This window comes from Gossypium raimondii, chromosome 2 (assembly GCF_025698545.1).
Source record: "Gossypium raimondii isolate GPD5lz chromosome 2, ASM2569854v1, whole genome shotgun sequence".
NCBI lineage: Eukaryota > Viridiplantae > Streptophyta > Magnoliopsida > Malvales > Malvaceae > Gossypium > Gossypium raimondii.
In genome coordinates this window covers 40,719,379-40,735,769 of record NC_068566.1, presented here as the reverse complement: position 1 = coordinate 40,735,769, position 16,391 = coordinate 40,719,379, and the positions used below count along the sequence as shown (strand labels likewise).

Below are 16,391 nucleotides of genomic sequence, written 5' to 3'. Positions count from 1 at the left end.
TATTCTCATCTATTTAGAAGTTTTTCCAAATTTGTACTTTTATGTATGGATTATAGATAGGAGTGAGCATTCGATCGAATCGAATCGAATCGAAAATTTTCGAATCTCATTTTATCATCCTAACTTTATTTGAAGTTTTCTCGAATTGAGTCGAGTGAGATGAAATTCGAATCAAATCGAATCGAATATATTTGTTCGAGTTAAATTTTAAAAAATAATTTTAGGTCCTTGTAACAATTGTCACCCATCGTAATAAAATTTATCCACCTTAATCAAATTTTTTATTAACTTTCATCACTTCATAATTTATTTATTAATTTTTTATATATTGGTTAGCTTCTTTGCTTGCTTAGTTGTTTCAATTATCTTCAGATTCTTGTCACTATGTATTTTAGAATTAAAAATATATTAAATGTAAAAATAAGATTTTTAATAAAATTTATTTTAAAAATAAAATGTGAAATTGATACCAATATAAAATTTTAACACAAATATTTTATGACATAATTAATAATTCAATTTTAATATAAATATTCAATATGACTAAACAATTCAATAATATAAATAATATAAAATGTGAAATTTAATTTAATAATATAAATAGTAGATATAAATAAAATTATTACTATTTATGTTTAGTGATTTTTTTTGGATAATTTTGATTTTTTATTTGAGAGTAAAGGGTGAGAAGTAAAAGTTTAGGGGAAAAATAAAAAGTTTTGGGGAATAAAAGTTTGAGGGAAAGTAAACAAGGGGAGTAAAATTTTGGAGGGAAAATATTAAAAAAAAATTGGAGGGGGGAGGGTTTGGGATAGATGGGAGGTGAGATAGGAAGGAAATAAAAATTTTAGGGGAAAAGTGGGAGGGAGTAAAAATTTTGGGGGAAAATAAAAGGTTTTGAGGGTTTTTGGGAGTAAAATTTTGAGAAAAAATAAATGGGAGAGTAAAATTTTGGTGGGAAATGGATTTTGGGTAGATTGGGGGGTTGGGAGCGGAGGGGAGTAAAAGTTTTGGGGGGAAAGTGGGAAGGAGTAAAAGTTTTGAGGGAAAAGTAAAAAGGTTTGGGAGTTTGGGGTAAAAATGTAAAATGTTATAGTTTGATATTCGAATTATTCGAATTATTTGAGTTATTCGAATTCGAAAACCCAACTCGATTCGAACTCGAAATTCGGGAAAAAAATTCGAGTTGATTCGAATAACTCGATTAACTCGAATAACTCAATTCGTTTAACTCGAAATTCGAATTTTTTTTCGATTTTTTCGAGTCGAATCGAGTTTTGCTCTCCCCTAATTATAGATTATAAATAGATTAGAGTTTAGATTTTTCTTTTCTAACTACAAGAAATCACGGTTTGAAAATAAAAATAAATAAATAATTGGTAAAGGTTACGATTAACCTATTAAAATAGATTAATTATTCTTATAAAAGCAATAAATAAATTAATCATAAATTCATTAGTTTAAAGTGTAACGGGTAAGTGATTGTTCAAAAATCGAATAAAAATTTCTATAAATTGAAAATTAAAACTTTAAACATTTTATCACTTTGCTATCTAATAGAAGTGTATTGAACTGCAAAATCTCCTAAACCCAAGGGAAGAAGAGCAAAAGATCTGTCAAAAAAGACAAATTCTAATTCTCTACTTTTTTCAAAATTTTAAATTTTAGTTCTAACACAAATAGTAGCCGTTAGTCTTGAAAATATATAGTTTAAAATTGATTAAATTGGGAAATAGAGAGTAAACCCATAACTCATACGTGAAATTAATAGTAGAATTTAATCTAACGATGTTATGATATTAAAATTGAATTAGAGCACAATAGTTAAATCTAAAATTTTAAAATCGAATTGGTGATCGAGATTCAATTGAATAAGTTATTAAAGAATATTAAAAATAAAAATTAAATTAAGAAAATCAATTCAATCTGCTTAAGGCAACTTCTTATTTCGGACTAATATATCTATTGATTTTCAATTCAATCAAGACAGCAATGAAATCCATATTAAAAAAAAAAACCCCCAAAGTGAAAATAAGAGTAAGGAAAAGGGGTAGTTGAGATATTTAAGTAGATTAAAGGGCAGCTGTAGTTTCCTTGTTTTACTGAGGGGTGCCAATGGGAATTGCCTTAAAGAACAGCATCGAATCTAAAGTGCTAACGTGTCAGTTACAGATTCCCATTTCTGGAACACGATGTAATCAAACATCATTATCTTTTGCTAAAATATGTTCTTTTTTTCCCTACATCAGTCGGTTATCACTTGGTCAATCGCCCCTGGTTTTTAGGACAAAAATAAAAATTAATCAATGATCTCATTTATTTCCCTCACTATTAAATTAACCCCAACCCCAAACCAAAATTAAATGGAATTCAGTTTTTCCCCCTACTCGGTCACTGTATTTAATCCTAACCTTCCTGAATTTGTGTATCAAAACCCTAGAAGGATTCTTGTAAGAACCAATCGCCGCCTTACTAAAGCTTTATTGATCTCTCAGCTTCTAATATAAAGCTTTCTCCTTTCCTAGCTCTTCTACTTTAGTTTTAGCTCTATCTAACCCCCCCTTTTTTTTATTTATAATTTATCTATGATGTTGATGGTTTTACTTGGAAAACATGGTGCTCTTATCTGTTCCTTTGATTAACTTTGTTCTATCAAATTTGAACAGTATATAAATTTGGGTATTTCTTAATTTTTGTCATCTTAGTTTTTATAATATTTAGCAGATGGGTCTTTGATGCTTTTGACTTATGATGTTAAGGTGATTAAATTTTTGATCTTTTGACTGTTTTGGTAACTTAAAGTTAGCATCTTGAAGCTTGTAAATATGGGTTTTAGGTGTATTAGTTTTGAAAAGTTTTGGCTTCCTAGGGTTTAGGGTCTGATTATTTGTTTAGGTAGTGATCGTTTCTTTTTATATTTCTGATAAAAGGGTAATGATCAATTAGGGTTTTTGAGAATGTTATCTGAATTGGGTAGGAGACCAATGATAGGAAGTGGTGAGGGATCATTTGGGGATGATTTGGAGAAGGAAATAGGGCTACTGCTCCGTGAACAGCGCAGTAGGCAAGATGCCGATGATCTCGAACGTGAGCTAAACTTGTATAGAAGTGGCTCTGCCCCTCCTACCGTGGAGGGTTCACTGAGTGCAGTTGGTGGGTTGTTTGGGGGTGGAGCTGCTACTGCAGCTGCCGGTAACCCTACCTTCTCTGCTTTTGCTCAAGCTAAAAGTGGGAATAGTTTTATACCTGAAGAAGAGCTTAGGTCTGATCCGGCTTATCATTCATACTATTACTCGAATGTGAATCTCAATCCTAGGCTTCCACCTCCTTTGCTTTCCAAGGAGGATTGGAAGTTCGCGCAGAGGTTGAAGGGAGGGAGCTCAGTGGTAGGTGGGATTGGAGATAGGAGGAAATTGAATAGAGCTGATAATGGTAGCAATAGGTCGTTGTTTTCGATGCCACCAGGGTTTAATTCTAGGAAACAAGAGAACGAAGTAGAGGTAGAGAAAGTGCATAGCTCAGGGGATTGGGGCGGTGATGGACTGATTGGTTTGCCTGGTATAGGACTTGGGAGCAAACAGAAAAGTCTCGCTGAAATTTTTCAGGTAATAACCAATTCTAGTTTAACATTTGTCATATGTTAAGGTTTTTGATTTTGTAATGGTAACAATTTGCTTACCCAGGACTGTCTCTTTATGGATTATTTGGAGTGCCTTTTTTATCTCTTCATGTTTATGTTTTGACATGTAGCATGCTTCATATCCTCAGGGTTAATGCTATTTGCTTAGTGACGCATGTGTTGCACAGTTATATCCATGTGTCTCTGACAAATTTGTGGCCTTACTTCATTTCACTAAATTTTTATTGCTATTAAATATTTTCTCATTTATCTTTTATTGGTAAATGGTATGCTCATTCATGCTGTTGCATGGGCTTTATTAGTTTCATTGGAAATGTGACTTGGGAGTTGTAGGTAATTAACTTCAAGGCATGTAAATAGGACCACAGAAACCATAATAACATCATCCGTTTTATTTTTTATTTTTATGTATTCTTCAATAATGACAATTGTTTCTTTAGCATGCCTTTTTTAGAGATGTCTATGTTTTAGTGGTCAATGCGGTTGCTCTTATAGTTTCTGTGTCAGTTCTTTTAAAGTCTACAGTTAGCATTCATCTTTGAGTTGCCTCAAAATTTATCCTTTGCATGTACTCACAAATGATCATATGCATGAACAATAAATTTATTTGCCATTCTTGTCATTCCAAAGTACTGAAAGTACCGTGTTAAGGTTAGTAGGCATATTTGTGATCAATGTGTTCTGGTTTCACTAATGGCTACCTTGTTCACAGTACATCCTAGGTTTCATAATCATTTAAATTTTTTTATTGTTTTCCCTCTTCCCCTAACTTTCTGTATAGCTATTACACCGAGTTTTTGTTGTTTGTATATGAAGAACTTCTGGAGGTTCAGTTTTTTTTAACTTATTTAATATCTATCATCTTTGCAGGATGATTTGGGGCACCCTGCACCAATCGCAAGAATACCATCTCGTCCTGCCAGTCGTAATGCTTTTGATGAGAACTTTGACAATGTAGGCTCTTCTGAATCAGAGCTGGCTCATTTGCAACATGAACTGACCTCTTCAGATACTCTGAGGTCAAGTGCGAGTGTTCAAGGATTATCTGCAGTCCATAATATTGGATCACCTTCTTCGTACACTTATGCTGCTGCTGTAGGTGGTTCCTTGTCTAGGAGTACAACGCCAGATCCTCAACTTGGTGCTAGGGCTCCTAGTCCTGGCCTGACACAAACAGTAGGAGGCAGAGTTGGTAACTCTGATAAAAGAAGCATAAGTAGCCCAAGTCCACTTGGTGGTGTCGCACCTGGTGTCAATGATTCTGCAAATCTGGTAGCAGCTTTATCAGGCATGCATCTGACTTCAAATGGTGTGATAGATGAGGGTAATCAGTTACCTTCGCAGATTGAGCAAGATGCTGAAAATCGCCAGAATTATTTGTTTGGTCTGAATGATAGTCAGAATCATATCAAACAACAGCTTTACTTGAAGAAATCTGAATCTGTGCATATGCCTTCAACTAAGAGTAATGGGGGCAGATCAGACTTCAAAAACCCATCCTTGCTTTCTGATAGGCAAGCTGAGTTCCAGAAATCTGCTGTCTCCTCAAACACTTCTTACATGAAAGGATCACCTACTTCCACTCTCAATGGTGCTGGCAGTTTTCCTGCTCGGTTTCAGCATGGTGATGGTGCAAATTCATCATTTTCAAACTATGGGTTAAGTGGTAACTCTTTAAATCCTGCCTTGGCCTCTATGATGGCTAGTCAACTTGGAACTAGTAATATGCCACCATTATTTGGAAATGTTACTGCTTCATCAGCTGTACCAGTCCTTGGAATGGACTCAAGAGTGCTTGGGGGAGGTTTGGGTTCTGGACAGAACATTTCAAATGCTGCATCTGAGTCATATAATCTTGGTAGAGTTGGAAGCCAAATAGCCGGGAATGCTCTGCAGGCACCTTTTGTTGATCCTATGTATCTACAGTATCTGAGGACCTCTGATTATACTGCAGCGCAGCTTGCAGCTCTTAGTGATCCCTCCATGGATAGGAACTTCCTTGGTAATTCATACATGAACTTGCTTGAGCTGCAAAAGGCTTATCTTGGAGCTCTGTTATCACCTCAAAAGTCTCAGTATGGTGGTGTTCCGTTGGGTGCTAAATCTGGTAGTTCTAATCTTCATGGTTTTTATGGAAGTCCTACCTTTGGAACTGGCATGTCATATCCGGGAAGCCCCTTAGCAAGTCCTCTTATTCCGAACTCTCCAGTTGGACCTGGTAGTCCTATCAGGCATACAGACCTAAACATGCATTTTCCTTCTGGGATGAGGAATCTTGCTGGGGCAGTCATGGGACCCTGGCATTTGGATGCAGGATATAACATGGATGAAAGCTTTGCCTCCTCTCTACTTGAAGAGTTTAAGAGCAATAAAACCAAGTGTTTTGAGCTTTCAGATATCTCTGGTCATATTGTTGAGTTCAGGTATGCCATTATCTTAAACCGTGTTTTATGTTGTCAAACTGTCATGTCACATTTATATGCTTTCTATGAGCAGTGCGGATCAGTATGGCAGCCGCTTTATTCAGCAAAAACTTGAAACAGCTACAACTGAAGAGAAGAATATGGTTTATGAGGAAATCATGCCTCAAGCTCTTGCTTTGATGACAGATGTGTTCGGTAACTATGTCATTCAAAAGGTATCCACTTCTTAATCTGTTGCATATCTGCTCTGTTGTGTAGTTTGTTCTATTTTTTACCTCTTAAAATCTGTATCTGCATACAGTTTTTCGAGCATGGACTTCCAGCTCAGAGAAGAGAACTTGCTGGCAAGCTTTTTGGTCATGTTTTAGCACTAAGTCTCCAAATGTATGGTTGTCGAGTGATCCAGAAGGTATTAGTATATGGTTGCTATCCACTAACCCTTATTAGTTTATTTCTTGGCTTTCCTTTGTATGGTTTGCTCTTCTGTTGTTTTAATTCATCAAACACTTATGCATGATTATCTTACAGTTTCTTTCTAAATGAGATCAGCAAATTTTGTAAATGTTTAAAGTGAAAAGATTCGTTATATTCATTGTACTTCTGATTTCGTATATAAAAATTTCTCGAGCATTTGTTATCTTGTAAAAATATGCTACTTATGTTTCAATTGTAATTATAGACTAATAGTGCTTACCTTTGACATCGCTGTATCTTGCTTTTTATAATAGATTTCCTATAAGCACTTATGCATGTGTTTTGTTTAACATTCAAGGCAATAGAAGTTGTTGATCTTGATCAGAAGATTAAAATGGTCCAAGAGCTTGATGGTAGTGTTATGCGTTGCGTACGTGACCAGAATGGCAACCATGTCATCCAGAAGTGCATTGAATGCGTTCCTGAGGAAAACATTCAATTTATAGTTACAACTTTTTTTGATCAAGTTGTGACACTTTCTACTCATCCATATGGGTGCCGAGTGATACAGGTTCGTAACTTATACTTTTGGATATATTTTCACCTTCTGAACTGTTCTATTTAAGAATGAGTAATGTGTATTTGTATTTGCAGAGGATACTGGAGCACTGCAAGGACCCAAAAACGCAAAGTAAGGTTATGGATGAGATTTTAGGATCTGTCAGCATGTTGGCTCAAGACCAGTATGGCAATTATGTCGTTCAGGTTTGCCATTCTTTTTGGAAGCTTAAAGTTTGCATATTATACCAAAAATTCTCGAGGGACTTTCAATCTTTTGCCTTTATGTCCATTATCCTGTCCATGCTTTTTCTCTGGTATTTGTTTTTTTTGCGGAGTGCATCTTTGAAATATGTTTGTTTATAATGAGACATCTCTATGGTATTTTTTAAATACTGCTTGACGCATGAACTGACCTCTTTCATTCACTTAACAGCATGTCCTGGAGCATGGAAAGCCTGACGAGCGTTCAGTTATAATTAAGGAATTAGCTGGAAAAATTGTCCAGATGAGTCAGCAGAAGTTTGCCTCTAACGTTGTTGAGAAGTGCTTAACTTTTGGTGGCCCTGATGAACGTCAGTTGTTGGTGAATGAAATGCTTGGTTCTACCGATGAGAATGAGCCTCTTCAGGTTTACCTATTTCTGGTCCCAATTTTTTTCTTCAAAATGTAATGTTTTCTAATTTTCAGTCCTTGTGTTTGAAGAAAAAAGCGTAAGATGGCGTCACCTGGTTTGTAAGCCATTGAAGAAGAGCCACGAACCATTCCCACCATATTTGTGCCTGTTTTGGCTGAATATGTTGACCTTACTTGTTTATGAGAACTATGCATACATTCATATTTGTAATCTGAGTGCTTATATTTGCTGGAGGGATGAACTTTCATGCACAGTATTGAAACTCTAGACATTTGCATATCAGACCAATGTCTCGGGATGTCATGACTCGAGACTGTAACTGGGAACTGTCTTTTTAAAATACACTGCATGATGTTAAGTGTTGCCTTTGGTTAATAGTCTCTAGAAGTAGTTCCTTGAGAATTTCATGTCATCCAGGCCATTTTTACTGACAACTGCTAGTCCATCCCAGGCAATGATGAAAGATCAGTTTGCAAATTACGTTGTACAGAAAGTACTAGAGACTTGTGATGACCAGCAACGTGAGCTGATCCTTTCTCGAATTAAGGTCCACTTAAATGCATTGAAGAAGTACACTTACGGAAAGCACATTGTTGCACGTGTAGAGAAGCTTGTTGCTGCTGGGGGTACTGATTCTTCCTCATCTTTCATTGTTGCTTTAAAAACCTTTTAACAAATAATGTGATCATGATTATGAAACCATAGGAGTTCCAAGCACCAAATTTCACATTTCTTTTGGATCGCTTGAATTTGTCCCTATTATCATCATAAGTTCTCCATAACAGTAACACATTATTTTACCTTCTTTTCAGAGAGAAGGATTGCTGCTCAGTCTCCGAATCCGGCTTAGCTGGTATATGAAGGAACATGTTTTGTACAGCTAACAGAAGCTATGTGTTTATTTCCTTATCTTTGATCTTCAGCCATGGTTCGACCCCATCTTTTTAGACAGGTAAGAGCTGTATGGAAATAAAAAGTTGTCTGTACTGGAAAAAAACTGTACATTGTGTAGCTTAAGGTTTATACATAGAATCAAGCAAAGCTGAGGTTTAGCTGTTGAATACATAGAACCGATGTGCCTGCGGCGGAGTTAAAATGATTATACCCAAGTTTCAAAGGGTGTAAAATTTTTAACGGTGAGGTAATTTATATATCATAGCGTGACTGTACAAATGTTGGGATGGAGAGCTGTTGATGTAGTTGAGGCCTGAGTTTTTGCCCTCTCAATGTATGCTTAATTACATTTTCCACCTAAATGCGCAATTTTCTTTGTGTTATATCAGCCTGTTTATATGTATGGATTATGTTACTGAACGATCTTATGTTGCTTTTAAGGTTTATCCAATTGATAATTTTATTCATTATTTTCAATATAGATTGAACCCACATTGGCAAGCAAGCTTTGAGCCTTTCCATGGCATTTGCAGCCTCTTTCCTTTTTTTCAAGCTTCCCTTCCCTCTCTTCCAAGAAGCCTTGCACCCCGCATATAGCCTGGAACCCTATTCATAGCCATTCTAATCCATAGATAACCCATATTTCACAGATAACTTGTAGTTGAGAACATAAGTTCATTTTTTTCAGGAATTGTCATGGTTTGAATTGCAGGAGTTTTGTCTACTGTGTTGTCTTTTGTTAGTGGTATGTGAGTTGTACCCCCCCCCCCCCAAAAAAAAACCCTATAGTTGAAAATCACAAATTTAATTAGATTAAGTAGGTATAGGAAATAACCAAAAGGTGAAATTATCCCAATAGTAAGAGAATAGTTGGAGTCAAGGTTTTAAAAAAAATAGACTATTGGTTTAACCAATTAAATTATTGGTTTTAATTTAATTGGTCCGATTTATACTATTATTGATCTAATTTATGAAAAATAGAAAATGAGTAAAAATATAGAGAACTTCTCTCAGAATAATATTTTTTTCCAAATATTTGAAATGACAATACACACACATAGCCTAGGAAATACCGACGACAGTTGTACAAAGTCGTAAACCCCATCCAGATTTATAATGGAGACCAAAAATAAAGGTCAAGAGAAGAATTAAATAATGAAATGTTGTAATGATACTTTAAATCCACTAAAAGCCGAGGGGCCAAAATTAGCTTAGATTCACCTGTGAACACTTGGAAATCGGAAGCCGTATCTTAGATTGAACTCCCCATGTCGAAAGCAGGCTGAGAAGCCGAAAAGCTTGGGCTTTCTTCTATCCAAAAATTTATCCTTTGAGATTTTCTTTCTTTGGTCGGGGTTGCCCAAAGTTTGTTAACCTTCTCAGATGTTATCAATGGAAGGTGTTCGCTCGATCGAGAAGGGATTGGATTGCCTTCAAGAGCACTCATTCCACAAAAGATAAACAATTATAGTTAAAATAGAACTAGGACAGAATAATAATTTAAAACAATTCAAAACTAGGAGAAAAGACAATAGCAACTTTCTTTCAATATTTTAAATCTTAAGATTACGTTATTACGCTTTTGCACGGGTTGACGATGACTAAAGAACAGTGGGATTTTCAAGATGAATTCTCAGCGTAGAATTGAATTCAAGATGTGAGGCAATACTCTTCAACCGACTACAAACTTGTAGATAGAAGTCGATGATTGGCTAGCAATAGAGAAAACTGATTAGGTAGTTTTGTTCAATAAAAGTAGAGGTTGTTTCAGTTAAAAAAGTTAACAGTTGGAGGTATATGAAGATCTACGAAAATGCTTGTTTGGAAAAAAAAAGAGTCAAAAAATGTGTATTAAGTTAAGATCGAAAATTATGTTGTTAAACAAAAGGCTTTCATATCATATTGAAGTAATGAGAGGCTTATGAAATAGAAATAAAATCTCTATTTATATTTAAAATAGAATAAAAGATAACAACAAATTTATTTGAATATTTCAAATTTTAAGACTACGTTATTAGGCCGCATTAAGTATTTCTTAACTTCACCAACAGCACATTATGAGTTCACAAGTAAATTATTTGTTCAAAAAGTACACGTCAAATTTTCTATATAAATAATTTATTATAGATGTTGAAACATTTTTAAATATTTATAGTGTTCCAATAACTATAAATAAAACGGTGTAATGTCTTTTGGTTATTGATCAAGAATTATATCACTTGATTTTTGACACGAATTATAGCTATACAAGTAATATTACTTGAATAGTTATGAGATATTAGTTGAATAATTAGGTCTCTTTTAAAGATGTGATTATTCGGAAAAGATACCTATTGAAGTTATACCTTTATAAAGAGACATGAGAGTTTTTATAAATAGGAGTGAAATTTCATTTCAAGACATACCAAAAATTCTTCAAAGTTCTTTCTATCATTTCTCCATCTTCTCCTATTATTAGATTGTTCTATAGAGAATTACCGTAGAAATTCTTTATAGAAATTGATTTTCTTGTTATACTCTGCTTAGTGCTTACTAGATTATTTTCATCAGTTCAAAATACAAATAGTCACTAGGCTTCATTTTATCCTCGAGGCTCATTTGCTTGAAACTCATTTATACACTGAGTATAGATGGGAGCAAATAGAATATTAAAGATAGTGGTTTGATACACGCTTTGGAGCCTTATCCTATTGTTTCATTTTTCTGTTCATATTTTTGAGATTTTTCTCACCGAAGTTTCGTTTTAAAAATTTTAAGGTTCTATTCATTTTCATGATGACTACTTTACTATCAACTTTGAAGGTTGCTTATGTTTGGGATACCTCAGGACTAGAAAAGAATGAAAATGAATATGTTGTTGTGACTCAAGAAAGGCAAAAATGGGACAATGTTGATTACATATGCATAGGTTGCATATTGAATGGTTTATCCGATGGTTTGTTCGAACCTACCAAAACGAGGCCACTGCTAAGGAACTATGGGAAAAATTGGAGACAAGATGTATGACTGAAGATGCTATAAGTAAGAAATTTCTTGTTAGTCGTTTTACTAGTTATTAAATGATTGATGGTCATTCTGTAATGTAACAATTTCGTGATATTGAAAAAGATGTTGAATCAGTTTAAGTATATGATATGAAAATGGATAAAATGATTATCCTTCATTATAGACAAACTTCCTTCATTTTAGAAAGACTATCTAAAACATAAGAAAGTGGAAATATCTCTTAAGGCTTTGGTAAATCATCTTCGTATTGAAAAAGAATACTGAAAGCAAGAGTAGAACTTAGATTCTGAAAATGCCAAAGTGCATGTTACATAGAAAGTACAAACTACCAAAACCATCCAAGAGAAAGTTCAAACAGATTGTTAGAGCACCTAAGTTCAAAAAGAATCAAAAAGGCTCATGCTACAATTGTGGCAAGTCGGGACATTTCAAGAATGAATGTCACTTTTTAAAGAAGAAATCTTCTTAAAATGTTGATAGTAAGAAAAGCTTTGTTGTCATGATTTCTAAAATTAATATGGCACAAGATGATAATGCATAAGGGATTGATATTGGAACAACCAAACATGTGCGTAAAGATAAAAACATGTTCATAAACTTCACACAATGGGAATATGACAATGACTTGTACATGAGAAATTCTTCCATCGCAACAATCAAAGACAAATTTCTGTTGAACTACAATTCACTTATGGAAAAGTTTTAACCTTGAATGATATATATTATGTACTAGAAGTTAGCAATCAAAGGAAAAATGTCTGTTGAACTACAATTTTTTACCTTAAATTTATTAAAGATGTCTGTTTGGACAACACAAAATAATTGAATGAAAGTGTAATTATTGAGGTAATAATTACACTCTCTTGTAATTCTGAAAAATTGTAATTCTCTAAATGTGTTTGGTGATGAGTATAATTACATTGTAATTCTGTATGTCATGTTTGGTAGTACAAATTGTAATTACACAGTTACAAGATAAGTGCTAAAAATAACATGTTTTAATCTCATTCTTAATTCGTTTTTAGGTAATTGTCTGGTGTAAATGGTGAACTTTATACTCTTAATCCTTTAAATTCATATTTTTTATATTTAGGAGAGCATTTTGGAGTAAAAATCGAAAAATTAGAGCAACGTATTGGGGCTACATGGGCTGTACTATTCCACACGGGTTGCCGTAAGCCATGTGGCAGGCAGTGTCGGTTTCGCGAAGTGCACTTCGAATAGCGAAAAACACAATTTTTAGGGCTTTTCAAGCATTCTAAGACCTATATATGACAAAAATATGAAGATAGGATTGAGACGTCATAGAATATTCAAGAAAACAAGTTGAAAAACATCATTGAATTTGACTTTAAAGTAGATTTCCGTCAAGATTAAAGATTCTCATTTGATTTCTTTGGAGATTATAATGAGTTTCTTTGTTTCTTGTGGTTATATTGTATTTTGGATGTTTTTATTTGCTAGCACGAACTAATTTTCTAAATACTTAGGGAGATGAACCTTCTAATGAATTATGTCATTTGATTTCTATTTTACGCAATAAATACTTAGATCTAGTTTTCAATTATGTGTGATTAATTCTTGGTTTAATATTTCTAGACCATTGATCCATGTTTGATGTGCTTATATCAGAGGAGGAATAGACCCTATTTAAGAGTAGAACTAGCGTAATTGAGTGGAGTTGCATGCAATCCTAGAAATAAGACGACATAAATCTACTGAATTAGAGTCAAAATCTAATAGGGTAATTCATAGGTCGAGTTAATGTGATAATAGGGGTTTTAATTATAAAGAAATTTCAATTAATCAACTTAGAGTCAGTTGCTCTTATTATTGAAGAAAGATATTAGTATAATTTAGGGATTTCTACGAATCAAGTTACTAAGTGAAGAAATTGTGTAATTTAGATTGATAGTGACAAATGAAGTCTAGGTGAATTCTTTCTTGGGTATTGTTTCGCTTTTCTGTTGTTAATCGGTTCTTTTCTTGATTTGTTCTTTGTTGCATTCGTAGTTTATTTTAGTTTTCCATCAATCACTCGAATTTACCGATTAAAAAACAATAATTACTAGTACTTTTAGTCTTTGTGGGAACGATATCTTTGCTCACCGTAGTTATACTATTAATTGATAGGTGCACTTGCCTTAGTCAAATTTTTAGTTGGATTTGTGGACATCATTACATAATTTACATTTTAAAAATATATTTATTACTATAAAAATTATTAGTGCAATAAAAAAATTCTAAACAAGTAACAAAAATTAAAATCAAATCATCATATTTATAAAGCTAGTTCAAAAAAATACTTGATAATGAAATTACTAATAAAAATAAGAAAATAAACATCATATGCAATTTTATCTAATTGTTCTAGTGTTCCATATTTGTTGGGTTATTCCTCTTTAATATTTAACATAAGCTTATTTTCATCAAATATTAGTCCTTGACCGAGTGCATCATCATTGTCATTTGAATATGTATAATTAAAATTATCAATATCTCTTTCTTCCATGTACTATTTGAAGTATGGATTATCCCAAATCCACCTATGAATGAAGCTATAAAGTATGCAACATATTAATACAATTCAACCTTATTTTTTATTCTATAATAAGGTGATGTAGTTAATATGAGAAAACAACAAATGTCCTCTCAACCACATTATGAAGTCTTAAATGTATAAAATTAAAGAGTTCGCGAACAATCTTTGATGCTTGTATGTAGCTCTATTTTCTCAAATGGTATCATATCCCACGATATGGTGTAAGAAAATATTTTATATTTGTATAATAACATCTACATAATATTTGGGTTCATGGTGCAAATAGTCTAAAGCTTTAATAATAAAAACTTATATAAATTTAATTTGGATAAAGAATTATACTAGGTTACAACCTTTTTATAATAAGCAAATTAAGTAAAAATAATAATATAAAATTGATAATATATAACTTTTATAACAAATTTTTTTTATAAAGTGTTCAATAGTTTTCATAACTCTTCTTATAAATTATATGTTTTTTCCATAACTTTATAAAATTAATTTTTACAAATAAGTTATGATAAAAATTATAACACTCTTTATGAATAAGAATATTATTTTATAATATATATAGCATGAACTATATATTATTGGCCATAACTTTTATAAATAAATATACATGTAAATTATTTTTATAACTAAATCTTTGACCGTAAAAGAATAGGATTTAAATAATATAATGTTTGATTATAAATTTATAAAATACACATAAATTATTTTTATAATATAATTTTTAAAGATTTATAATATAATAAATTTTTTGGCTATAACAATTCCAAATATTCATACATGTTCATACTTATAATATAGAAAATTTACAACTTAAACTTATATAAAAAATATCTTTTTAAAATTTAATTTAGATGTAATTACTCAAATTCTTACTCTCCCTAAAATTGAAAAGTGTAATTTAATAAGACTTACCAATCCATAATTACAAAGCCAAATTCAATTATTAAATGACCCAAGATTTTAGTAAAATTACTTTATTTATTGCATCGATGTTTGTGAACCAAACTTTGAATTAATTTAATTGACCACAAGTGGCTAAGCAACCTAATCTTTGATTAAATAATGTGGGGATCTTCCATCCATTGTATAACATAATATTTAATGTCGTCACTTCTTTACAATGCTTATTTATTAGGCTAAAAAAAAACACGCAGACAATTATTGCGATGTATACAAAGCAAAATCAACATGAATATAGTCAATTTATAGGTTTAATTATTTCTACTCTTCAAAAATTTATAGTTTGTAAACTGAAGCCCCATTCTTCTTAGAAAGGGCCAAAGGTGGTGAAATTCTATCACTACACTCTCTTTTCTTCAACAAATTCCTATACTCAACCAGGGAATTCGTTGAGGCCAGCGGCAGCTCTTGGATGATGAGGGTCAAGCCTTGGGGTTTGTGGCTGTGGAATTCCACACATGGGTTTTCTCTACAATGGAAGAAGATGAAGTCGGGGCTACAATTTTTTGGTTTTAAAGGACCCAAAACGGTGAGTTTTAGATTTTAATTTTTCCAATAAATTACATGAAAATTTCGTGCAATTTTATTTTATATTTTTAATGGCTACATCACAGTGTAGTTAGTGGTTTAATGGAAATGGACTAAAAAAATAAAATTGATAAATTTAAGTCCTGATTAAAAATTTGGTAAGAGTGGGGTTGTTTACCCAATTATTTAGATTTGTTTATTCATAATGAAAGCCCAAAAAGAAGTGAGGGTATGAAAGAAATAGGCTTTTCTTCACAAGTAATCCTGAAAGTTTCCTTCAATGAATGAGGCATAACATATATGGTAGGATCACTGCGCTCTTACTTTTTTTATTTAATTGGAGAAAATAAGGTGTTGGCAGTCTGAATTTCAAATTTAAAATTCGTTATCTAAATTTGTTTAATTATGCTGAGCTGGGATTTGTTTTCTTTATAAATTATTTTATTTTGATGTTTAAATAAATAGAAAAATAGTCACTCAATTTGATACCAGATTTAGAGTTTCATGTGGATAATGTAAAAATAGTAATAGTAATATGATTAAATTTTATAACATGGGATAAAAAAACTTAAATATACCGCACTTCGGAAAAAAAAGAAAAAGAAAAAAAGGACAAAAGAAAATATCTATTTTATGTTTTGTAGAAAAGAACATTGGTCGTAAAATGGGTAAACCCATTGATAATTCATTGTTTTCCATCTAACGGCTCGCAATATTCCACGCTGTCCAATATTCATCCCAGCTGTTCACCATCATTCTCTTCTCCTATTGGTTAGT

The 16,391-nt window shown here is 32.6% G+C and overlaps 1 protein-coding gene across 1 annotated transcript; it reads left to right on the top strand.

The window, feature by feature from the left end:
• The first annotated feature begins 2,257 nt into the window (after positions 1 to 2,257).
• LOC105788789 (pumilio homolog 2) lies at positions 2,258 to 8,949 on the top strand. Its single transcript, XM_012615832.2, has 9 exons — positions 2,258 to 3,605; positions 4,511 to 6,063; positions 6,137 to 6,278; positions 6,365 to 6,472; positions 6,836 to 7,048; positions 7,132 to 7,242; positions 7,472 to 7,666; positions 8,124 to 8,298; positions 8,485 to 8,949. Exons 1-9 carry the CDS (start codon positions 2,958 to 2,960, stop codon positions 8,520 to 8,522), a joined length of 3,183 nt encoding a protein of 1,060 aa, XP_012471286.1. The 5' UTR covers positions 2,258 to 2,957; the 3' UTR covers positions 8,523 to 8,949.
• The last annotated feature ends 7,442 nt before the right edge of the window (positions 8,950 to 16,391 follow it).

Excerpts from the sequence above, each read along its gene's own strand:
- LOC105788789 (XM_012615832.2), top strand. The coding sequence starts at position 2,958 with ATGTTATCTGAATTGGGTAGGAGACCAATGATAGGAAGTGGTGAGGGA. Across the intron at positions 6,064-6,136 it reads GGTCATATTGTTGAGTTCAG|TGCGGATCAGTATGGCAGCC; the intron begins GTATGCCATTAT and ends TTCTATGAGCAG. Across the intron at positions 6,279-6,364 it reads GTAACTATGTCATTCAAAAG|TTTTTCGAGCATGGACTTCC; the intron begins GTATCCACTTCT and ends ATCTGCATACAG.